Raw genomic sequence first — 24648 nt, 5'->3', positions numbered from 1 at the left:
CAAAGGTTGCTGTGTGCTCTGTTTAAAATCTCTAGTTTTGATAGTAGGAGTTCCAGGCGTTGACTTGATTGATTGTTGTCTACTTTTCTTTTAACTTTTTGCTTTATGAATAATTCATCTAAATTTTTTTTTTTTTTAAAAGACACTTTTTCTTTGCATTTTCATGAAACGTTTACACCATCTTAGAAATTTATATTTTGACTCTTAGCCTTTGCATGGAGATTTGAGATTTGTTCCGTTCTCTCATTCGAGAGGTAAGAAAGAGATTGTATGAAAATTTGAAGGAAAATATTATATTTTATCCCTGAACTTCGTTGGGTGAGATTTAATATTGAAGCTTGAATTTCATAAAAATAGATTCTAGAAATGAAATTAATAACTTAATAATTGAATTTATACTCTTCTTTAAAGATGTATAACTAGACTTATTATAGTCCTTCAAATCTGCGGTTGGATAAAAGTAGAACTAAAATTAAACTTAATCCACTGCTCAAATTTGGAACATTTGAAAGTTGAAAACAATCTCAAGTTTTGAAGCAAACATATTACACATTTGCAATTAGAATATTATATAATGATTTAAAAGCAAGGTCAAATCAAACAGCAACCAATGTCTGAACCATACGAATCAATAGAACCAAAGAACATGCGAGTGTACGAGTCTTGCTGACTATGAACTACATATATAAAATTTGGATTTACTGATAAAACTTCAAAAGAAAGAAACGACAAAGAAGATTCGTTTAAGGATACTACATTAAACGTACTAAAAAAAAGGATACTACATTAAACACTAACTATTACCCTTATTTTATCATGTCGCTGTAGTAACATTCAGTTACAAACAAGGAAACAAAAACCAAGCCTTAAAAAAAACACTAGCGGGGGAAGGGGAACTTGTGCTACATTTGAACAGTAAAAACCAGATTCCCACTTTCGTCTTCCCGAAAATTTTCACAACTAGTCATCTGTCGAAACATTAAGAGGTACAGTTAGCATAACGAATTAGAGCTTTAGAAGGCAATAAATCATCAAGTTTCAGCTTTGCATTAATGGTGTAATTGATGGTTATCTGGATTGGATTAGAGCGAGAAGTAATTACAATTAAGAAATATATTAACTGAAACAAACAGTAATATGATTTACCTTTTGCCTTGGAGAATGAACTCCATTCTTGATATAAGCATGCCACAAACTAGTATGGGGAACAGTTGCACTATACTACGGCTGCAGCTTTCTCGAGGGTTACTTGAATTTCTTGGGGAGAGTCATTCAGTGCAGTAGCAATTTTAGCATTCAGCTTTTCCTCATATGCAGCTACATGAACACCGAGGGCAGCACGACCAGAGGGATCGAGATTTTTCGACCATGCAGCATCCCATTCCACTGCTTTTGCAGTACTGCATGCCACACTTGGACCTCCTGGGACAGTCGATCTAGCAGCATTCTGTTGTAAATTGAGAAACTAATACATCAGTATTTTGCTTAAATAGAATGAGGAAGCCTGATCAGAAGACTGGGGAAATACACACTCCATTCGTGTCATAAAAACAAAAGAAAACAGCACCTTAGGGAAGAATTTCTCAAATATTGTCCGGTAGTAATATGCTTCTTTTGTAGTAGGAGTGTTTTCTGGGTAGACGAAGTTCGCATTCATCAACATTGCATCAGTCACCTGATGAGGGCAAAGCGGCATTATTTCACCTTACTCCTTAAGCAAAGACAATCTGAATATGTTAAATACAGCAAAAATAGTGAGACAGTTTTGAGATAAAGCTTACTTGTTGCTCCGCGTGGTCCTTCAGACCATCAATCCAACTGTACCCAACACCATCACTGAATTGTTCCTTTTGCCTGTACAATATGTGCTATAAAGCAGGGAGGGGTGGGGCAAATTCAATATTCTTCCTTGGATAAAGAACACATAACGATTCAATGCCTCGGTTAAAAAAGACGAAAGAAACAACTGAAACATGCTAAGCATGGGGTCCATGTCTGATTCAGTGGACACATTGCAAAGACAGAAGCTACCTTGGGCAAATATGGTTCCTTCTCGTCATCAAATGCATTGCGCAAGACCCACTTCTCTATTCTCCCAAGATCACGCCTGATCTGCAGTAAAAAATGTATGGCAAGTAATTAACGTCACAAATTGTCTTCATTGATAATAACAGCTCCAATAGTACTTGTACAAGAGAGCTTTATGATAGAGATGTAATCAGATAGTACAAAATTAATTCAATCACTTAAGAGCTCAAACTTAAGCGAAGACAATTCCCACAATTAGATAACAACAGTTAAGTGACATGAGCTAAAGAATTGAATACCCAAAAAAAGAAAACATGCAAAGGTAAATATTATATTTATCTTATTACCAGAATATTTCTCTTTTGAATGTTCACTACTTTTCCAGAAAATAATAGGACCTAACCTATTGATCACTTACATTTTCTATTTTTTCTATGCAATAAATAGTAAATTGTCCACTGATGAGACACGTTCAACTCAAAAAAAGTAAATAGTGGGGCCAATTCAACATGCTCAAGCTACCAAAATTTTTCATCAAGAATGAAAACTAAAAAAAAAAGTATACCATTTTCCAATCAGGATCCATGCTCATGGCTGTGCTTATAAATTCTTTATCAAGAAAAGGGACACGAGCCTCAACACCCCATGCTGAGGTTGATTTATTGGCCCTCAAACAGTCATATAAGTGAAGAGCTTTAATCTGATATCATCAAAAGAAAATAAATTAGAACAAGTAAAAAAACACTACAGCATGAATAACTGTTCCCATCTATTATCTCAATGTATTGAAAAAAAATGGGGGGGGGGGGGGGGGGGGGCGAGGAGGTATACCTTTCTGCATGTTTCTTCATGAAACTCTTTTTTGTTTGGTGCCTTGTGGAAGTACAAATAACCTCCAAAAATTTCATCAGAACCTTCTCCAGAAAGAACCATTTTCACCCCCAAAGATTTGATTTTCCGGGACATAAGGAACATGGGTGTGCTAGCTCTGATAGTGGTCACATCGTATGTCTCAATGTGGTAAATCACTTCCTCAAGCGCATCTATGCCTTCCTGATATGGAAGGGAACAAAGCACAAACACATTATTTTGGTGGTGAACATTGAAAAAAGGATTTTCAACTGATCCCAAAAAAAAGTAGTTACCTGCACCGTAAAGTGAAACTCATGATGACGAGTTCCAAGGTAGTCGGCTACCTCTCTAGCAGCACCAAGATCGGGAGAACCCTGGATATAGTAAAAGTAACAAACATAAGTCAACAGAAGTATGATTGAATCAAACGGGGTCTAGTTATACAACATTTACTGGGGCAACAAATAAACAACCCATTCTAGAAATTCTTTTCTCAAGACTTTGAAATTTTGGTTATGCGGAAAAAAAAAATTTAATTGACACCATAGACAAGATCCCTTGTTAAATTTTGAAAACACAAGTGCGAGACTGCCTTTGCATGGATGTGCCAAAACCCAAACTGAAAATCAATTCTTCACGCAAAAGAAATAGTTGGGCAATAAAACTGAAAGTAAGTATTTAGATGATACTGAATGGGAACACATGGGAATCTCCAAAAGCAAACAGATAAGACGGAGAAGGCAACAACACTCAGTTTAAAGTCCCATTAAGTCCCCATATCCAAGTAAAATTATGCTGGTAGAGAACAGTTAAAAAATGAAGGCATGTCTTAAGTTAAGATTATGACAATAATCCAGATATGCTGGTAGAGACACTCGGGGGCATGCTCTTTAAACAGCTTCCAACCACTAATTTAAAGTAATTTCATCTTTCAATGATTACATGTAAAAATTTACTAAAATTATATGTCAATAGTAGAGCATTTCATTCGTTCATCAAACAACATATTTGTTATAAAAAATAATTAAATTTTGCAAAGAAATAAACCAACCACAATGTTAAAAAGAATGTAACAGAAAAAACCTATTACCGAGGGCCGAGGGTTACCCTTCGAAGAAAATGTTTTACGATTTCAAGTAAAATATATGCTTAATTCCCTCATTATCTAACCTTCAAGCCAACGCAAAAGGTGTGTAATTGTGACCCCCACTGACGAGCTGCTTCAGAATCAGCCAAATGGCGGCAGGCAACAGCAGCTACTAGTGATGAATCCAATCCTCCAGATAAAAGGACCCCAAAGGGCACATCTGTCATAAGTCTCTTAGTAACAGCCTACACCATAAAAATATAGAGGAAAGCTTAAAATCAGAAAATCTTAGCATATGAGACATTGCATGATTCGTCAATCAAGCAAGACAGCAGGTTTTCATATAAAAGTCCTTGTAAAACAGTAAACATCAAACACTAACAATGGTAGCAATCTCATCACATTAAAACTGAAAAACTACTGTGTTAAATAAAACTCCTCGAAGAAGATGACATAGTATGTTAAACTAATAAGTGTAAGTCCAGAACACGCCTTCTCAAATGCCTTGCGTAGAACCAAAAGATCATATGGACCTGATGGTACCATCTCTGTGTACCACGGAGGGTTATACCATCTTCTCAATCCTCCTAAAAACATTTAAAATCCACCATTTAGTAACGAATCTCATGGATTATAACATTACTCTTCGTGAAAACTGGAAAAAAGTAGAGTAAACCATATGATTCGGGAAAACAAAAGATGCATACCTTCTTTGCTAGAATATATATGCCCAGGAAGAAAAGAAATGAATCTCTCGCAATCATCACTTAGAGCTTTCATTTCAGAAGCAAACCAGATTGATCCTGGCAAGAAGGTAGCAGCCATATATTTTCAGAGATCAATCGACAATCAGTAAAAATGTAAGCAGTAATACGTATAAATGAACACTAATTATCAATTGGAGAGTTTTCTCACTACAACTTGAGGTTGTGAGTCACATATACAATGTGAAATTACATACCATCAAGACCCCATCCCATATATAGTGGGGTGATCCCAATAGCATCCCTGGCTGCAATAAAAGTTTTATTACGAGTATCAAGAAGGACGAAGGAAAACATGCCGTCCAACATGTCCACAAACTCTTCTCCATATTCTTCGTACTGGAAAAGATAAGTATTAAGTTAAGAACAGAACAAACTAATAGCAGGAACGCATAGGTGCATGGAAAAATTATTTCAGTAAGTTCTTGGCTACTAACAAGGTGTGCAATCACTTCACAGTCACTGCCAGTTCGGAACTGATGACCCTTGAGCTTTTCTCTCAATTCCTTGTGGTTGTAGATCTCCCCATTAACCTAGTACATGGTTCAAAATTCAAATTTAACTAAGTTATTAGTTACTAACATAGAGTAAATACAGACAGCACAATCTTAAGATAGAGTATGCCATCTAGGAACCAAAAAATGCTTCTATCAAAAGTCTTAAACAAAACAATATTTAAACGTAATAAACAAGTGAGCCTAATTTAAGATTGCAAAACATATCTCGGTACTAAGGAAAACCTAATAGTTCCTTCATTGAGAAATAAGGGGAGCATCATATCATCAATTATATACACAGTAAAAAGTATTAAAGATTGAAGAACAATTTATAACACATTAAATTTTAAGCAAACCATGTATATGCCCACAAATAAACTTGTATTGGTGGTTCACACTATCATTAAAAATGACAAACGGTATATGGTAAATTTTATCCAGACTCGGTAAAGTGCACAATAAAAAAACAATAGTTCTTGATCAATTCTCACACACTTTGACCAAACTTGATGCTGATTATCAGGTCTTTCTGCCAAATGTTTGAAACAAGCTTAGTTTTTTCTTCAGAAACCAGAAACAAAAGCAATGAAAATTAAACGACATGACGGCATAATTAAATGATATGAGAAAGTATATTTGCAGAAATGGCATCCATTTATCCTTACTGTAACAACGACGGTCTTGTCTTCGTTGTAAAGGGGTTGATCCCCGGAAGTGGGGTCTACAATAGCTAATCTTTGATGAGCAAGATAACAGTTCTCAAAACAATGCAAACCACTCCAATCGGGACCTCTATGGCGCAACCTGCAGTTCCAAACAGATTAAAACCCCACAAATTAATATAAAATAATCCACTGTTTCACTTCAGACGAAGAGGGAAGAGAACAAACAACAAAAGGAATCATAAAACAAATGCGGCGCTTTTATATTGTCAAACATTCATAACGCTTATTTTCCATTGGCATCAATGTCAAAATACCAAGGCGATTACAGAGAAAGAAATGTGAGGAAAATGACCTCCGAGACAATTCGATGATTCGGGAACGCTTAGCCTGAGAGCCGTCGGCGCAGCCTAAAACTGCGAGGATTCCACACATGACCGAAGCTCCCCTGTCCACTCAGAAGCTCAACTCTGAAGAAGGGGATGGAGAATCAAAGGTAAGGCTGCGGAATCGCAGTGGTTTGCCTGCTTTATAAAAGCTTTCGATCCCGGCCGTTGATTCTGACCCAATTCCCACAAGATTCTCTATCCAATTACTGCAATTTAAATTTATGTAATGCTTAGGGTTTCGGCCGTTGATACGAGACCTGGATTCGGGAATTTCAAATTAATATTTTGCCACAGTCACGGGATCTAAACCGGTCAAAATCTTGCAATTGGTGTCAGACTTCAACAGTTGTAGAAATCAGTTAAAAAGGCGATTTAAATTTTTCTATGATACTAAAATGTAAAAAAAGAGAGAGAGAAAAAAAAAGATTTGATCAAGAACAATAATACCAAGGACTTGTCAACCTCAGCTGATTAAGACCATTTTCGATTATGAGAACATCAAGTACAACTGTCCGTCCCATATTTTTTCTTTACAACGATTTGTTGGTGAAATATTGAATCGAAGAATACATTCGGACTTGGGACCTTCTAATTGAATATATATATCTTAACATGTTGATTTATGTTCAATTGACTATTGTTGCTTAGTTGTTGATTGCATTGCTTGCTAAAAAAGAAACATGTCAATTCAACCATAAATCAGTAGATAAAATATCTATTAACATCCTAAAATTTAATGGTTCAATTCTCCATCTTTGCCATGATTAAATAAATAAATATATATATAACAAATTGGGAAGCATTTACAAATCATTGTAATTTTTTTTATGTATGGAACTTTACATATTATTAGGAGATGATAATTTGACTACATCTTAACTACTAAAATACGCTTAAAAATGCAGGATAAATTGTAGCTACTCTAGGTTAGGTTACCTAGAAAATATTATCCAACACGAATGGTTTTTCTTTTCCTTTTTATTTTTTTTTCAAAGGAAAAAGTTATCAACATTAAGTAAGAGTCTTATATAAGCTTGAATACCACGAGTAAAAGTATCACATACACATATATCTTTCTTTTTTTTTTTTTGACGTGAAACATGTTTATTATATCATTAAACTATCGTCACAAATAGGGTATTTAGAGTCCTTATTTGAGACATTATATTATATACTAATTTTCTCTCATAACCAAACATCATTATAAACCATCTCTACGAAATCATCACTTTTAGTATAACATGTGTGGTGGAGGATTGAACTCACAACCTATTCGGATATATGTCAATCACCATTGAGATGTACTCACTTTAATAATCATCACTTTAATCTATTTACATATACACATTTATAAAGACATCTGCGACATCTGCGAGTATATAACCTATAGGATATTTTAGATTTGGGAAATTTAGTTAAAAAAGATGAATGCAAATATATTTGCATAATTGTTTTTAAATATAGCTTCTTTGAGTAATTATGTCATGAGTGATTCTTTTTCTTTTTTTTCTTTTTAACTAAAAATTGTTATGGTTTAACTATAAGGTTATGAACAATAAATTAAAATATGCGTAAATCCCGATCCTTAGCTAATCTGTAGAGATTATTTTGAAAAACAAACTACACACAAATCTATCAGTATATGAGCCTATATTAATAAAAAATAATGATAAACATGTGTAATCTAAATGAAATATCTTATTGTTAGCAAGTTAGAATGACAATACTTTTCATTTAAGTGGGGAAGGGGCAGGAATGAAAAAAAAAAAAAAAAAAAAACTTATGCTCTAATCCTGGAAATACAAAACAATAAATACAAATTGGCAATGAAGCTTGTAAACTATAGAGAAAAGAAAAGGGAAAAAATGGTAGATAGAATCTCTCAATATCTCATGTGCTGAAAAAATTAAAGAATTCCTCGTTAAATAGTCAAAATATAGTTTTTTTTTATATATTTTATATTCATGAGTGTCTGAGTCAAATTTGCGCGTATCTCGAATAATCTTACGTGATAACCGTCTAATTCTACTACATTTAGTTGTAGGTAACTCGTAAGATATTAAATCTCATGTAGATGACCATTATGATGTTTGAACTCATTATCTCTAAGTTAAGCGAATATACTAATAAACTACACATTGACAAGCTACTACAATAAAATAACATAAAAAAGTTCAAAACAACATAATTATTAAGCAATACAAAAATAGAAATTAAATTAAGTAATTTGAGGCTCAATGGGCTTAAGGCTTCAAGTTGGGATGACATCCTCCTTTACGAGGAATCAAATAATGTTTATTTATATGATAGGCACATTATTATTTGGGGATAGTGGAGCTGCCTTTTTTTCAATTCCTGTTTTAAATAAGTTTGTTTATATTTTGTTAACCAAATGGTCAAGTTCAACCTTAATCTATTTTCTTAAGAAATGAAAGTTTATATCACAATTTAATATTTAAAAAAACAAGACATTCAAATTGGAAGTAACTCAAAATCAAAATTAACTCATGCCACTATTATTCAGATGACAATTTTAAATTTAAGGATGTTCATGACGTTAAAAGACTAAAGTTATTGATTTTTGCATCTTGCTCTTTTGTGCATGTTCATCGTAAGATGAATCGGTCCAGTGATATGTTAGAGGCCTCCAAAATTGTATTTCCATGTGTCTTGGTACTCTAACTTTCCCTTTTTAAGCCCGGCAGGAGAAGATGTATCTTCAATTGTTGTCCACATTACTAGTTCCTCTGAAAGAAATTAGAAGTAATTTTATCTTTTAGTATATTATTTTTCTTGGTTGGTTCACTGGAATAATATAAAAAAACTTTCATTCACTTTTTTTCTCTAACAAATTTGGATTCTTCGTCATTATAGAGTGATTAGGGATTAGAGATGATCATGTATTATTAAATCGGAATATGATGGAATACATCTACAACTTCATTTATTATATCCCATCTATTTTTTATTTAAGAGAGTAAAAATGAGGATTTCTAAAAATATCCAATTTTACCTCAAAATAGGAGAAAATATATTGTATCTCACTTGTATAGCCATTATATTATTTTATTTAACTAACATCATTCTCAACTCATTATTTCCCTGCCAAACCACTCATGATTTATTTTTGTCATTTAATAGCATTTAACTCTGTAATCAGACCAAATATCTATAATCAATTTTTTTGAGAAAAAAATATCTATAATCAATTTAAAATACTAATTAGAATGAACACGATCAAATTAGAAATTGAAGCTGTCTTGTCTATAAATTTCTATATGTCATTACTAACTATAACGCATGCCGTTTTTTTTTTTTGGGTAAAGTATATAATCATCCCAAAAGACAAGTTGTAAATTTTCTATTATTTATTTTTATTTTTATTTTTAGTAAAAACGAGTCGTAAACCTTAAGCATGAGGTAAAAACAGCAACTTCCTCTTTATTCGGTTTCGCGGGACAAGGTGTCTTGCGGAGACGACGTCGTAACGACTACCAAATCGGCGTCCCCTCTCGGTTTCCCAATTGAATTCGGAAGAGACTCCGAGAGGTTGCAGTGATGGCGTCGGCGGCGGCAAAGAAAAGGCCCAAAGATGCCGCCATGAGCGCCGATAAAATGAGCGGGAGAATCTTTCTTTACTCCATTTTACTCGCTCTACAGTATGGAGCTCAACCCCTAATCTCCAAGCGATTTACCAGGTACTCTCTCATTTTTTTTTTCTGTCCTTTCAATCTTTGTACTTGTTTGAATTAACATCGGTTCTGGAGAAGGATGAATGAGAAAAGATTTATCTGGAATTTGCACAATCTGTCTGAATTTGAACTCAACCCCTAATGGTTCTTAGCATTTGAAATTCACGTGTTTATGTGTTTTATGTATTCGCTCGTCGGACAAGCAACACGTGTTGAATTTGAGACTCGCTGTTATGATGGATAGTTTTTACAATTTCTGTTGGCGGTATTTTTCACTATGAAACCTGTTGCCAAGGTGTGCGAGCAAAATGATTTACTATCGAGGACGCTGTTAAATGAATTGGGAATTGGTGTTGTGTATAGATTGGTTATGAGGATTCAAGTTGGGGTGACTCAAATTATTAGTTCTGCGCGTGTTTTTGGCTTCTGGAGCTACTCATCGCATTGCAGGATTCGCCATGGATATATTCCATATTAATGTCGATTGGATAAGCGTTGGGATTATGTTAAAATATTTCACGTGTTTGGTAGGCGTACAGGGTCCAGGGAGGATGCATCATGTCCTCGCCTCCTGAAGTTATTTGGGATTCCAATATGAGCTTGTAGCTTTGCTGCTATTGTGGTGTACATATGTGTAACTCTGACCAAATTATACTTTTCTTTCCAGCCGTGCACTGTGTTATCCATGGTTGCCTCATTTCTAAACTACGCGATATTTGTTTCTACTTTCTGATGCTTAGGATTCTGTTCCTACAGTGGTATCATCTTAGTCCTTCATTTCCACCATAAAATTATGAATTTTGACTTATTTTCATGAATTCATATTGCCAATTGTTAACTGTTGTATGCAACTTGCACCCCCCTTTCTTTGTATGATCTGAATTTATCTTGGTTTTTTTTTCTGTCATATAATGGTAATGACTTCTGGCATGTGCATTATGTTAACTCATATGAATCTCCCTGCAGACGAGAAGTTATTGTGACTTCATCCGTCTTAACTTGTGAGATAGTTAAGGTATTACTGTACGACATATTTCTTTTCCATTTCTGTAATATTATTTTTGCTTATTTTATGAAGAGGGTCTACTTTTTGCACTAATATCTTAGTGCATTTTTATATGTTTTGCAGGTCATATGTGCCCTGAGTTTCATGGCCAAAGAAGGTAGTTTAAAGAAAACTTTTAGTGAGTGGACTGTCGTTGGTGCATTGACTGCTTCAGGACTTCCTGCAATTATTTATGCATTACAAAATAGTCTGCTGCAGATAGCTTACAAGAATCTTGATTCTCTAACTTTCTCAATGCTGAACCAAACAAAAATACTCTTTACTGCTGTATGTACGTATTTGTTACTCAGGTATGTCCCAAATGCTTCTTCTGTCCTTTTCATAAATCATAATAGAACATCATGTTTCTTCAGGCTTTCATTACCATAGTTGGAAATTTATTTATTGATAAAATTGACTGATGATTAATTGTTATATGCTGTACTATGAAAGACTTCTTTGCTACCTTAAAATTTTCTTTTGTTGCAATATGTATATTTCCCCTCCTTCGATGTTGTTGTTTTGGAGGGAGGGGATCTGTTGTTCCATAAGATCTGCTATGACAGTGGCCAATGATTTTTGAGGCAATGCATGTCCTAGATTTTCCCATCTCCATTTGTGACTGGGTGCAGTTCATCTAGTGATGTACTGTAACCACTTTTGATTTAAGCTTCAGATCAGAAACTATTTGACATCTTACTCATTTGGGTTTTATGTATAGGCAGAGGCAGTCCGTTCAGCAAATTGGGGCTCTATTTTTGCTGATTGTTGCTGCTGTTCTTCTAAGTATAGGTGAAGGATCTAGTAAGGGTCCTGGTGATGGCAATCCTGATCGAATTTTATTTCATGGGATTATTCCTGTCTTGGTTGCTTCTGTGCTCTCCGGTTTGGCTTCCGCATTGTGTCAATGGGCTTCGCAGGTTTGTGGGGATCTTTTTGTTTATTTAGATATCAACCTCCAAGAAACAATGTTGTTCTTATGTGTTTGCTCTTGTCTAATGAAGTGTTTTCCTTCTATCGCAGGTTAAGAAACACTCATCATACTTGATGACTGTAGAAATGTCTATAGTTGGAATTCTGTGCTTATTTGCTAGTACATATAAGTCTCCTGATGGAGAAGCTATCAGACAGCATGGGTTTTTCTATGGTTGGACTCCTCTCACTATGGTAATTATATATCTCACTGTCATATATGAGGTCTTCTTTGAGTTGGAGACCATTTCTGATTAGTTAATTTCAATGACTCGTTTTGATCTACCACGTTTTTGTGCATGTCATCCTTGCGCAAGGCCATGCTGTATCATTTTGATCTACTATAGTTTACAGTTTTATTTTTTGTCATTTTGTTTCAGATTCCAGTCTTATTCAATGCTCTTGGTGGAATCCTTGTTGGCATAGTTACAAGTAGGGCTGGTGGTGTTCGAAAGGCAAGTTTCACGTTGGTCTTTTTAACCCTTAAGATTGATTTTTAACATAATCTCCAAGGATTCGAACCTCCTTAACACAGTTCAAACTCACCATGAGCATGCTCTAAATTCATGCTGCATAATTTCTCTCTTCCTCCAAGTTCGAAATAAGCTTTTTTTGATTGACTAGGTTTTCACTCAAGATAATGTTAATTAGGGTCTATAACTTGCATGATGCTGCTGCGAGCAAAAAAAACATTCCTCTTTTTTTCCTTCCCCCTTTCTTCTTTTCCTTCAGCATTAGGCAAAATGGACAATCACCCAAGTATTGGGCATGTGAAAGAAAAGTAAAAAGATTGAGTTCAAACCTCATAGTGACCACCCACTCATATAGAATATTAAAATCTTATGAATTTTCAAACGTTATCATCCCATGAGATTAGTTAAGTGTGTGCTAGGCCTGGATACTTACATATATACACAAAAACTGAATGTTAGACAATGGGCCAAAAAAATATTTCAATTTAACTTGATGGTGAGATGCTAATACAATTTTTCTTTTAATGTAAACTTATCTCGGGGAAACTTCGTCATGGTTTCAGGGATTCGTCATTGTGTCAGCACTTATCGTGACAGCATTGCTGCAGTTCATATTTGAAGGCAAACCGCCTTCATTATTTTGCATTGTGGCTCTTCCCCTCGTGGCCAGTAGCATTTCTATATATCAGAAGTACCCCTACAGAGTTAAAAAGAAGGAATCATAGGCTCTGACTTTATATAACCGAGCAAGAGACTTTATCAGTCCAACACAAGGTTGGAATTCGTAGATGGATCATAGAGTTGAAGCTACAGGAATAGCATTATTTTCATATTTTTGTCATCTGATTGATAATTGTACTTAAGAAGTACAATACTTGATTACATTTAAATTCATAGATGTTTGTATCTGGACTTGTGACGAGCTGATATCATGACGTATATGAACATTTCATATTCTTCTGTCTGGGTGAGGATTATAGAAGTGAAGATTGCCTTTACGTTTTAGCAACATACAAATAACAGCCACAGAAATTTAAAAACAATGTCATTTTAATTTTTTTTACAACATAAAAATATATTTTCTACATGTTTTGGAAAATTAGAAACAAAACGAAGAGTTAAGAAATGTGTAATTCTGATTTTTTTTTTTTTTTTTAAGTAACAGACGAGAAATAAGGGATGTTACGACTTGCAGAAACCTATATATTCTTTAAATTTTGAGGGAAATAAAATAGAAACTTTGAAACTCTCAAAATGTAATTAAGGTATTAAACACATTAGGCATTTGAAACTCTCAAAGTGGACGTGAGAGAACCAAATAGTGCGGGTAACGCCATCTGAGCAAATGCAATGTGGGGTCATATTATTTATTAATAAAAGTGCCCAACATTATAGGTCATATAATTTATCAAAAAAGAAAAATTATAGATCTACTTTTTGTGAGATTGAATGTTCAAATCCCTCCCCACATTTATAGTATTAAAAAAATATAATAAAAATTATTGAATTAACTCCCAATAACCATTAAATTTGACCTAATAGAATGTTTAAATTGTAGAAGTAGAAGAAAAGGTTGGAGTAACAAATTTATTTGTATTACTATTGTCATTGGTTTGGGAAATTGCATGGCAAGGAATGCTCAACGGACCGAGGCCGAAAGGGAAGGATGAGGATCAAGTTTGGCGCGTCGAGGGAGTGCAAAGCAAGGAGGATAAAAACGTAACTTGCTTCAACTTTAAAACATTTGACTTTCGGGTCTTCGTCATCGTTGGCGGTTTCTCCTGCGTGCAGGTGCAGGTTCGGCACCCGGAGAGAAAACGAACTTTTAAAAACCTGTAGGCGATACCCAATCCTGATTTTTCTTTCGCCGTTCATTTTCCTTTTCTGAGGTTTCGATCTATTTTCTTGCGCCATCTCCCATTGAATATTCATCATCGCTAGACTCGTATAGCCTTGATGGCGACGGTTTCTCCTCTCGCCAAGTACAAGCTCGTCTTCCTCGGCGATCAATCGGTTGGCAAAACCAGCATTATCACCCGCTTCATGTACGACAAGTTTGATACCACCTATCAGGTCCTCTATCTAATTGCCTTGCGTTTATTTTCTTCGTTTTTTTTTCTCGCCTGTTTTGATGTGGAATTTCTATTAGATTAGGAGTGTTCCTGTGGAAATGATTGTTTTGGCGCATCTCTGTTTCCATGTATATCTGAATCCGGATAGAAATTTATAGGAATTCATTTGGATCTAGATCATGTGGCGTTGTTTCTAATCGTGTTTATATAGGTGGCCACCATGGAAAACGTAGTCGGTTATATTTATGAGTTTCGTCAACGTCTTTTTTGACGACTCGCATATTTCTTTACAGTGATAAATCCTTTTTCTATTTATCAGAACTATTGAACGATTAAGACTAGTATTTGATTTAGCCACATCTGGTGGTGCAGAGTATTCTTTCTTCGTCAATGGAAAAGTTTCATTGTTTATCTGTATAAAAACCTGTGTAGAACAAGGAAAACGAAGGGAAAATTGCTTCTAATAGGGTTGATTCTATGCACTATCAGATTATCTAGCGTTCACTAAATTTTGTAGAGAGAGAGAGAGAGAGAGCTGAGCAAATGGTTGACACCTTAACAAGAAAATGAATTTCAGGGCTAAGTAGTTTGAAACGCCTAAGATCTCAATTCTCTCGGAATGACCAAAATGTGTGATCAGTAGGTTAGCATGCACCGTCAGTAACCTTCATCCTTACTCGGCTTGTGGACCTCCTTTTTTCATGCTGACATGAATTTTAATGCAGGCTACAATTGGAATTGACTTCTTGTCCAAAACAATGTACCTTGAAGATCGAACAATTCGATTGCAGCTTTGGTATGATGTCTTTGTTTCTTTTTTGATCATTTAGTGAAGATTGTATTGCCTATAAGTTTTCGTTTCAGCATCCTGACTGTTAAAGTTACAATTCTGGTTCTTTTCAACATGACGTAGATTTCTGATTCTTTTCAACTCGAAGCATACATCCGTAGAAATAGATCTTATGGAATTGTGAGAAACACAGATGGGACAGCTTCAGTTTTTTCTCTTTTTTCATGCACTGGCTTGGAGAGAAAGTTTATAGTAATTATAAAACATGAAGTCTGCTGCATAAACTTGTCGGGAGAAAGCTGAGTCTGCACATTACTTGTCAATATAAATATGCAAACACGACATTTATGTGTTAATTGATATGCATATGATTTTCTTTTTCTGAAAATCTAATGCCTCTAGTTCCACAGGGATACTGCTGGACAAGAAAGATTTAGAAGTCTCATTCCAAGTTACATAAGAGATTCTTCTGTCGCAGTAGTAGTCTATGATGTATCTAGTTAGTACTCTCTCTCTGTTATCTGTCCGTTTATTGTGTGATGCATCCTAGGTAGATGTAGTTGATATACTAATAACTTTGGTTTAAAACGTTATTATGCAGATAGACAATCATTCTTGAACACTAATAAGTGGATTGAGGAGGTACGAACGGAACGGGGCAGTGATGTGCTAATTGTTCTTGTTGGGAACAAAACTGATCTTGTTGAGAAAAGGTGAGGGGAATGAACTTCTGTAACTTAAAATTGATATTGTTAAACAAAAAGTGAGAAATGAACTGTTCCTATAATTTTAGAAAAGGTGAGGGAACGAACTTCTGTAACTTAAAATTGACATTGTTAAACAAAAAGTGAGAAATTAACTGTTCCTATAATTTTTAGATATATATTAGGATCGGTATTGTATGTGAATATCTTAGTACACTGCAGGGTGGTTGAGTCTAAACTTCTTTGAGGCTGCATTAGGAGCATGAGTTCTGTGCACACTTTTGTATGCGATGATAAGATGGAATTTGAGCTGATCTTTGTTGTTATTTGCCTTTTATTGCAGTATTTTATCTCCAAATTTTGTACACTATATTTTGTATTCAATATATAATCTGACAATTCTTATTGCCCTTCGACTGTCTTCGTGACTAAATCAGGCAAGTTTCAATCGAAGAAGGTGATGCCAAATCTCGTGAGTTTGGAGTCATGTTTATAGAAACTAGTGCCAAAGCTGGATTCAACATCAAGGTAATGTTATCCCATGATTTCTGAAACATAAAAGTACAATAGATTAAAAATCCAAAGTCCAGCCTGTACCTTTTTGTTCTCTATAATACAAACAGGGAGCATTCTCCAAAGAACACATATTTGAATTAGAAATGTGAAAGCAGGAAACTACGCATCCTCGCTAAATTTGCATTAGTTGCTCCTTTTTGGTTGGTTTATGGATGTAGTTTTGACTTGAAACAAATCTTGCAGCCTCTCTTTCGTAAGATTGCTGCAGCGCTGCCGGGGATGGAAACTCTGTCTTCTACAAGGCAGGAGGACATGGTTGACGTAAATTTGAAGCCTGCAGTGAATTCATCCCAGGCGGAACAGCAAGGAGGAGGTTGTGCATGCTAGAGGATATGTAAGTTCAATACATAAAAAATGCTGCAGAATTGAAATAGTAAACGCAATCATTCGCGGGTGAGTTAGTTCAACAAAATTGACATTCGAAATTTTCTAACGATATAATATTTGTAATATTGTATGCCATTAGATTCTTTTTGCGTTCTCGCAGAACAAATCAAGCATCATTTTGTCCTCCCACATGTTGAGATTTGCATTTTGGATTTGTGATGGGTTTCTACAAGTTGACCAACTATATCTAATTTCAGAGTACTTTAAACTGTTCCATTGTTTATAATTTTCAATATTATTCAGAAGAATTCTCTTTGGCTAGGCTGTTCACGTTTCAAATGTTCAGCTGTTGTGACAACAATCCATTGAATCACCACCTACTGTATTCGATGCCGAATTTATGTACTTTTTCCATACTAAAAAAATTCTATAACAGTAGCATAATAACTGAGTAGGGAAAAAGACTGACAAAATATGAATGATATCAGGAGCTTTTGGAATTGAAGAAGGGATCTTATTCCACGAACAAGTTGCTTCTCCTAGGGAGGATTTATTGATATGGATAGAAATGTCAATGTTCGGTAGACATTTTAAAGAAATTATAGAAATCAATAAACTAATTCAAATTCTCTTTCTCAAATAATAATAATAATCCTTTAAAATAATAATAATAATAATAATTCCGTCATTAAAAAAAATCAAATTAATAAATGAAGATTTAAATCTTTACATTCCCCATCGAGGACACATCTGTCAAAATTTGTAATACATTTTGGATTTTTCTTGTCAACATTTCTATGATTTTACAAAATAATATCGATTGTCCTCTTTATATCAATATCATGAAAATATGGAGGAATATTTTAGTCAATGATTAGAACATAATCATCAAACTTAAATCTGGTCGGTCAGAGGCAGCTCGCATTGGTTCATGTCGTGGTTGATCAGAAAAAATTAGGGTCGTTTAATGGGTAAAATTTGAAGGGCATAGATGCTGCTGTCACAGCCCCATGACCAATCTTATATCCCAGATGCTCCCAAGCCACTAGCCAAGCTAATGGACAAAAAAGATGGTAGGAAGCTACAGCCAGATTCATACAAAACCCATAATTTTGTTCTCTGTAGCGATGTGGTGAATAAATTATAGTGAACTGCGTGTGCTTGAAAGTGACATTTTAAAATATTGAAAACCTCCATCCCTTCTCAACCTTATCAATCCAATATACAAAGAACTTCAGAAAAAATAAACATTTCTTCATTATTGTCAAGAAAACTTCATTTTCACTCCTAAAAGACAGAAAAATTATCCACTTATAGTTAGCATCATTGAAGAAAACAAAAACAAGGTAAGCATGAGCTAGCTTTTAAATGTAGAAATGTTATATAGCTTAGCTATTGTGACAGCAAAGAGTTTGGTTGATTGAATGTCAAATTCTCATACACCCGAACAAAAATATGTTTTGTTTTCATATTTGGTGGATATCTTTATAATTTTGATTTTGATATGCTCCAATCATATATAATAAGATCACACTATTATTTGATATATCATATTATTTTAGGAATTTGTATTAGTTTGAACTAATATCAAATTCTTTGGATATTAGTTGCAAATAGTGTAATTTTTTTCACTAAGATATAGTTGAAGGCGATTCTTTTTTTTTTAAATATAAAAATGAAACCTTTAATCTTGTTAAAGACAATCTTCATTAGATAATATGAACTTGGCTTAATGGTCGATTCATTTTCTTTATCTCTGTGTTATTTGTTGTAAAAAAAAAAGGACAATATTTTCCTTTCTCGAGGAAAAATCCCTTTGTTTAACACTAGGGTATATGTGGAGCATCCACCCCATGACCATAACAAAAAAGTGGACAGCACAGACGAACGCCAACACAGAAACCACCTTCGACTCGATGAAAGCTTAGTGCGGTCTTCCGCAGCACAAGAAAATGGCATCAGCAGCTATAAATTCCTAATGTCACCATCTTCCCCTCAATTTTCTCGTTTTCTATTCCATTCTCTCGTCTTGTTCAAGCTTTTCTTTCTCCGCTCAACCTCCACTTCTTTCATCTCTCTTCTTAAAATCCCAACTCTTCTTCCTAATGTTCTTGAACCCATCGATTCTCAAGTCCTTGCCACTGTTTTCAATCCCATTAACCCTCGTTTCGATCTCACCTAACCCTCTGCAATGCAGGGAAAGCACCAGTGTTGGTTCACCCACTTGATCAAATCCGACCCATCTGATGCGATCTTCCTCGGAGGCTTGTTTCTTGAGGACAACCTTCCTCCTTCCTTCATTTCGCTAATCTCTTCTAAATGCTCTTCTGGGTCGGCTTCATTTTCGCCTTCTCACAGTCGTCGCAAGGCTCTCAACTTTCAAATCCTGTGTCGGCGAGGAAGGGGAATTTCCGATGGGGGCGGGTGCGGATTTTTATCAGTGAGCTTGTCTGCAAATGGGAGTGGAGAGAATGGAGAATATATCCAGGACTCGGACGAATATTTGGGACAAAATGGGAATAAAGGTTCGGTGGAGAAGGCTATCCAGCATGACGAGGAGGAAGAAGAGAGGGATCAGAAAGCTGTATTGGGAGGATCTGGTGCTATGAATACGACCAAGCATCTCTGGGCCGGAGCTGTCGCTGCTATGGTCTCAAGGTTTGCCTCCCAATTTCTCATTCTTTACCAATTTGGTTTTCAGGTATGAAATCAATAGCGTAACGTTTCAACATTTCAAACTCAATGATTTATTAGGAAATCACTGTTTCCAGAATGTAACTAATTCGACTAAATGCCATTTGCTGAGAACCAAAAAACATTGATTGGGCCGTCATGAGGAGATTCCCCGTAACTTTTTTTTACGTCTCCAACATTTTGCATATCTATGAATACGTATTTTTACTGTTTCAATCGGGTCGGTATGCAAATGCAAGCTACTCTGCCCTGTCTCAGGATCTTATTATTGCCACCTTTTCCCATAGTTCTTGTACGAAGGTTGTTGTCTGGACTCTGGTTATAATATCATTTCATTTGGTTGCATGGCATGTTCATTCATGGTGTCTTTGCTTTATGATAGAACTTTTGTTGCCCCTCTTGAGAGATTGAAGCTGGAGTACATAGTTCGTGGTGAGCAGAAAAATCTTATTGAACTAATCAAGACCATAGCAGCTTCTCAAGGTCTGAAAGGTTTTTGGAAAGGAAATTTTGTCAACATTCTTCGCACTGCTCCTTTTAAGGCTATCAATTTCTATGCTTATGATACGTACAGAAATCAGTTGATGAGGTGGTCTGGGAATGAGGAAACCACTAATTTTGAGCGGTTTCTTGCCGGTGCTGCTGCCGGGATTACTGCAACCGTGCTATGCATTCCTATGGACACTGTAAGTGGCAATTGCTTGTGTAGTAATTTGACCTTCAGTTTTCCTTTCTGCAGATTGTTACATTTCATAGATTGAAGCTTTTGCATCTTCATAACAGAGTTTTGTAAGTTGTGCTCGTGCTATGCATATCCGTTGTTTTGATCGTTACACGTCCTGGTATCAAATTGTTAGTTATCTGTATTGATTATTGATATTAACGCCAAAGGGTAGTTACGATAATTCAAACTACATAATACAGATTGTTAGCAAATTTGAGAGGATAACTACTCTCCCTTTCACTACGTCACTCACACTAATCAGAAGACACCGAAAACAAATCTATTACTTTCTATTATAGCGCATAAAACCACCCTCTTTGTAGCTAACTCGTGGGGGTAGTATTTTCCTTTTTGCCCTTTGTGGTGTATACTTGTATACTTTAACCATTGGAGGCCTAACATCTTCATGGCCTTTGTTCTGGCAGATCCGGACTAAGATGGTTGCACCAGGCGGGGAAGCCTTGGGTGGTGTCATTGGTGTCTTCCGCCACATGATCCAAACTGAAGGCTTCTTTTCTCTCTACAAGGGTTTAGTACCCTCAATTATAAGCATGGCACCATCAGGTGCAGTTTTTTATGGTGTTTATGATATACTAAAATCAGCTTACCTAAATTCACCAGAAGGAAGGAAAAGAATCCAAAATATGAAAGAAGGTGGTCAGGAGTTGAATGCTTTGGAACAACTAGAATTAGGTACGATGAGAACGCTACTGTATGGAGCCATAGCAGGGGCATGTGCTGAAGCTGCCACATATCCATTTGAAGTTGTGAGGAGGCAGCTCCAAATGCAAGTTAGGGAAACAAAGCTGAGTGCAGTTGCGACTTGTGTCAAGATTGTTAACCAAGGGGGTGTCCCTGCTCTTTATGCAGGCTTAATTCCTAGCTTATTACAGGTGCGCCAATGATTTCTCACAAACAACTCCCTTTTTCCCTTGGAAGTACTCTGTGCAATTAGATGCCTTTAGATACAATAATAGCTCTGGTAGATTATATACGAATATGGTGTCTCAAATGCATCCTGAACTAAGTATTAATTACCAGCTGTGAACTGTGAATATTTGCATCTAACATTCCATTGCATTATGGCTGAACTACCAATGGTCACGACTCTGTCGACCATTACGAAATGTACATTAGATGCATGAATTTCTGACCCTTCCATTCAAGTTTGCACCAGTTTAAGCTATCATATCTGTATTTGAGGGCATCAGATTGTCTTCTAAGGCCCCTTATTATATTATTTGATGAACTAGCTTAAATGAGTTGATTTTAGGACTTGACCTTGATAACTATGAGGAACTCCTAGCTTTCTATGCATGTTTCTAAAATGGTGTCCTTCGTCTGTGAAAGAGATGCAATTAAGTCCTGCAATAACCGCTTCCCGTAAATATTAGAATGTTGCTTTCAGTTCTTTTCTTCGAGACACTCTTTACATCTTTTGTTCTTGGCTTGTGAATAACAATTTCCCTAGAAGAGAAATATAGGATTTGCTTCTGAGCATTTACCCTTCTATCACATTCCTTTGATCCCATCACTTGTTCAGTTTAGCATTAATACATCGGTTGTCCATTGATTCTCGTGATCATTGTCATTTTATGGCCTTAATCTTATAATCTAATCTTATAATATTTTGTTTCCTTGCTTTAGGTTTTACCATCAGCTGCAATAAGCTATCTTGTGTACGAGTTCATGAAGATAGTCCTTGAAGTAGAATCTTCGTGAAGATCTATGATCATTTGAGTTTGGCCTTAGCAGTGGTTCTGAGCAAAGCTTCCACAGGCCATGAAAATAGCATTTTAATTTGTCATTTTATCTTGCTTTTTCAGTTTGGGGCGGCTGAGGCACTGGTGATATTTTTCAAAACAGTGCCCACATAAAAGAGTTCCAAGTTCGAATGGAGTGATACAATGTTAATTAGAATGTCAATAAAATAAAACAGTTCAAATGGTATATGGAATTACGATTATTTGTATTACCAATTTGCACTACTCATTTTATTATGTATCCTATCCACAGCCGCAACACAAACAGAGCCAAACTCCACCAACTTTTCCTTTTTTTCCCTCCCCTCTTCTCTTTTAAATTGCTCTTTTAATCTGCCAATTTTTCACTACAATTTATTTTCTCTGCAACTTTTTTCTTTAGAATAAAACGTGCCCTTTAGTTACCATTCTCCGATCATGTAAAGAGCTCGCTCGTGTCTGATTAGTTAGTCGGTAAGACAAGAGCTTCTCAGACAATGATTCAATTGATGATAAAGGAGAACTCTTGGCTAAATAAGTCCTTGCAGGTAGTTTTTATGAGAAGTCTTCCAAAAGTGGGGGCGTGCCTTGCAATTACACGAGTTACATGTTTAATTATCTTTTTTTCCTTTTTCTTTTTCAGTAAAAGTGACTTTTTCATAATTTGTGAGAACTTTTGTGTAGGTATTATCATACTCATTTATTTGATTAATGAGTGACGACTGTGTTTGGAATAATTGAAACAAGTTTATAAAGTATTTATTTACTTTTTTTTTTAGACAAAGTTTATAAAGTATTTAAATTGATGAGTATTTATGGAATAGACTTCCAAATTCACATAATGACGTGGTATCAAACTTGACCAATGCCATATAAAGAAGGCTGTATTGTTTTTTCATATGATATACATACTCAACTAATCAATATCCATCATTTTTAAATAATCATTGATATATTAACCACTTCATGTTTCTAATTTTGATTTGAATATAATCTTTATTGAAGATATATTTTTTAAAAATTCAAAAGCAAATTTTTACTCTATAAATAGAATACTCAATTCTTTTACGAGCACGTCCTAATAACAACATTACAAATAAAATACAGCACAACCTAAAGTAAGGAATAGTTACAGATTTTTAAATTTTAAAAAACTAAATACTAAAAAGAAAAAAAAAACATCAGACTATACGTACTGAATTTAATTATAATTTAACCTTAAAAAGATATATGAATACAAGAATTTGCAAGAAAGTCAAATAAATACAATGACATATAAGTAATATATATAATGTCAAAATTCACACAGTTTCTTCAGTGTCGTTGCATTGCAAATTTAGGTGATGTCATTTCCGATGGCAGTTAGACAATTTAATCTAGAAGGATTCAACAGAAATCTAATTAATTTCCCTTAATCAGTTTGATTAAAAATAGTAATTATTCTTTTTAATTTGTGGAGGATTGCTTCTACATAAATTCAATGATGATTATATTTCCATTCCTAATCCCATTGTGTTGGCATAACGGTTGAGAAAATTTTCACTCTCTTTTGTTAAACAAAACTGAGGTGTAAAAAGGAAGCTCCTTTCATCACCATTGCTCTCATTTTTCAAACATTTTAGGACCTAGTTTTATATTATATTTTCACAATACCTTTACGTTTCTTTTTTTTTTCTTTCCTTTAACGGCTAATTAAAATAATATAACTAAACATTACTAAATGGTGGATTAATTGCACATCCACAACAATAAATTATAAATATAGTAAAAAAAAAAAAAAACAAACTCTTAGCCCAACTTCACTAACAAAAAATATAAAAAATCAATGAGTGATTGACAACTATCACTAGTTTATATCAATAAGGTTTATCCGTGATAAATGTCTATTAATCTAACTAGTGTCTATCAACCACATAAAAGAGTAAAAAGAGATGATGTAAAAATGTAAATAGACACGTGAAAAAATTTTAAAAATTTGTCAGGTTTGCAAAAGGATCATAATCTTGTTTTTGTAAATATGAAATTTGATACACGAGGTATTAATGTGAATTAAGGTAAAATTGTTGTGGTTAAAAACTTAAACCAACAGATCTAAAAATTTATGCTAATAAATTAGAATACATGTTGATATTTTCCATAGATTAGAGTGTATATGCTAATAAATTTCCAACAAATACATTGGTCAACCTTGATTCAGTAGGAAAAACTCTGAAGTATATGATTTAACATTTTTTAATAAAACTTTTAGTAGACTATCACGTGGGATGAAAGTTGAAACCAATTATATACTTGATAATTATATTTAATTTGAAACATAGATTAGAGTGTATTGCATGTTATTATAATGAGGGGAATCCCAGTAGGTTTTTTTTTTTTTTCCAATTTTAAATGATACGTTTAGGGTTGTTGGACTAAAAACATTGAATAACATATAATTAATTAATAGGGTTGAAAGTTTGGTGTGTTGGTTTTTGTAGAATTAGCTAGGGTTTGAGTATTTGGCAGTGAATCTTTGAATTCTTGCTTTAATTTTGAGCAGCAGCCTGTAACGATGACAT

The 24648-nt window shown here is 34.7% G+C and overlaps 4 protein-coding genes across 7 annotated transcripts; 3 read left to right on the top strand and 1 right to left on the bottom strand.

The window, feature by feature from the left end:
• Nucleotides 1-682: 682 nt before the first annotated feature.
• ASN2 (asparagine synthetase 2) lies at nt 683-6539 on the bottom strand. The gene is made up of 15 exons (XM_088122181.1): nt 6246-6539; nt 5894-6032; nt 5169-5264; nt 4929-5070; nt 4675-4770; nt 4460-4554; nt 4051-4212; nt 3174-3254; nt 2860-3081; nt 2594-2728; nt 2032-2112; nt 1782-1868; nt 1568-1675; nt 1147-1447; nt 683-968 (listed from the first exon to the last, which is right to left on the bottom strand). The coding sequence occupies exons 1-14, from the start codon at nt 6323-6325 to the stop codon at nt 1217-1219; spliced, it is 1755 nt and encodes a 584-aa protein (XP_087978307.1). The 5' UTR covers nt 6326-6539; the 3' UTR covers nt 683-968; nt 1147-1216.
• Nucleotides 6540-9707: 3168 nt separating this feature from the next.
• Nucleotides 9708-13425, top strand: LOC111005978 (Nucleotide-sugar transporter family protein). Its single transcript, XM_022277706.2, has 7 exons — nt 9708-9977; nt 10938-10986; nt 11101-11327; nt 11738-11936; nt 12040-12183; nt 12369-12443; nt 13025-13425. The coding sequence occupies exons 1-7, from the start codon at nt 9838-9840 to the stop codon at nt 13184-13186; spliced, it is 996 nt and encodes a 331-aa protein (XP_022133398.1). The 5' UTR covers nt 9708-9837; the 3' UTR covers nt 13187-13425.
• Nucleotides 13426-14196: 771 nt separating this feature from the next.
• LOC111005589 (ras-related protein RABH1e) lies at nt 14197-17206 on the top strand. 2 transcript variants are annotated; one of them, XR_002600753.2, is made up of 7 exons: nt 14197-14534; nt 15259-15329; nt 15734-15822; nt 15925-16036; nt 16465-16555; nt 16787-16996; nt 17091-17206. XR_002600753.2 is itself a non-coding variant. In XM_022277147.2 (6 exons), exons 1-6 carry the CDS (start codon nt 14418-14420, stop codon nt 16928-16930), a joined length of 624 nt encoding a protein of 207 aa, XP_022132839.1. In that variant the 5' UTR covers nt 14197-14417; the 3' UTR covers nt 16931-17121. The 2 variants fall into 2 exon arrangements, 1 of the variants encoding a protein (XP_022132839.1); XM_022277147.2 differs by having other exon boundaries at nt 16787-17121.
• A 1498-nt stretch (nt 17207-18704) lies between these two features.
• LOC111005588 (Mitochondrial substrate carrier family protein) lies at nt 18705-22323 on the top strand. Of its 3 annotated transcripts, XM_088118151.1 has the most exons (5): nt 18705-19588; nt 20007-20310; nt 20774-20876; nt 20970-21241; nt 21996-22323. In XM_088118151.1, the coding sequence occupies exons 1-5, from the start codon at nt 19122-19124 to the stop codon at nt 22068-22070; spliced, it is 1221 nt and encodes a 406-aa protein (XP_087974277.1). In that variant the 5' UTR covers nt 18705-19121; the 3' UTR covers nt 22071-22323. The 3 variants fall into 3 exon arrangements, with proteins under 3 accessions (XP_087974277.1, XP_022132838.1, XP_087974487.1); XM_022277146.2 differs by having other exon boundaries at nt 18713-19588; nt 20774-21241; XM_088118361.1 differs by lacking the exon at nt 18705-19588 and adding an exon at nt 19711-19924 and having other exon boundaries at nt 20774-21241.
• The last annotated feature ends 2325 nt before the right edge of the window (nt 22324-24648 follow it).

The sequence above is a fragment of the Momordica charantia genome, assembly GCF_013281855.1.
Source record: "Momordica charantia cultivar OHB3-1 chromosome 1 unlocalized genomic scaffold, Mcharantia_2.0 BLBB01000001.1, whole genome shotgun sequence".
In the NCBI taxonomy this organism is placed as follows: domain Eukaryota; kingdom Viridiplantae; phylum Streptophyta; class Magnoliopsida; order Cucurbitales; family Cucurbitaceae; genus Momordica; species Momordica charantia.
The sequence above is the reverse complement of the archived record's forward strand: the minus strand, read 5'-3'. Positions and strand labels throughout refer to the sequence as shown.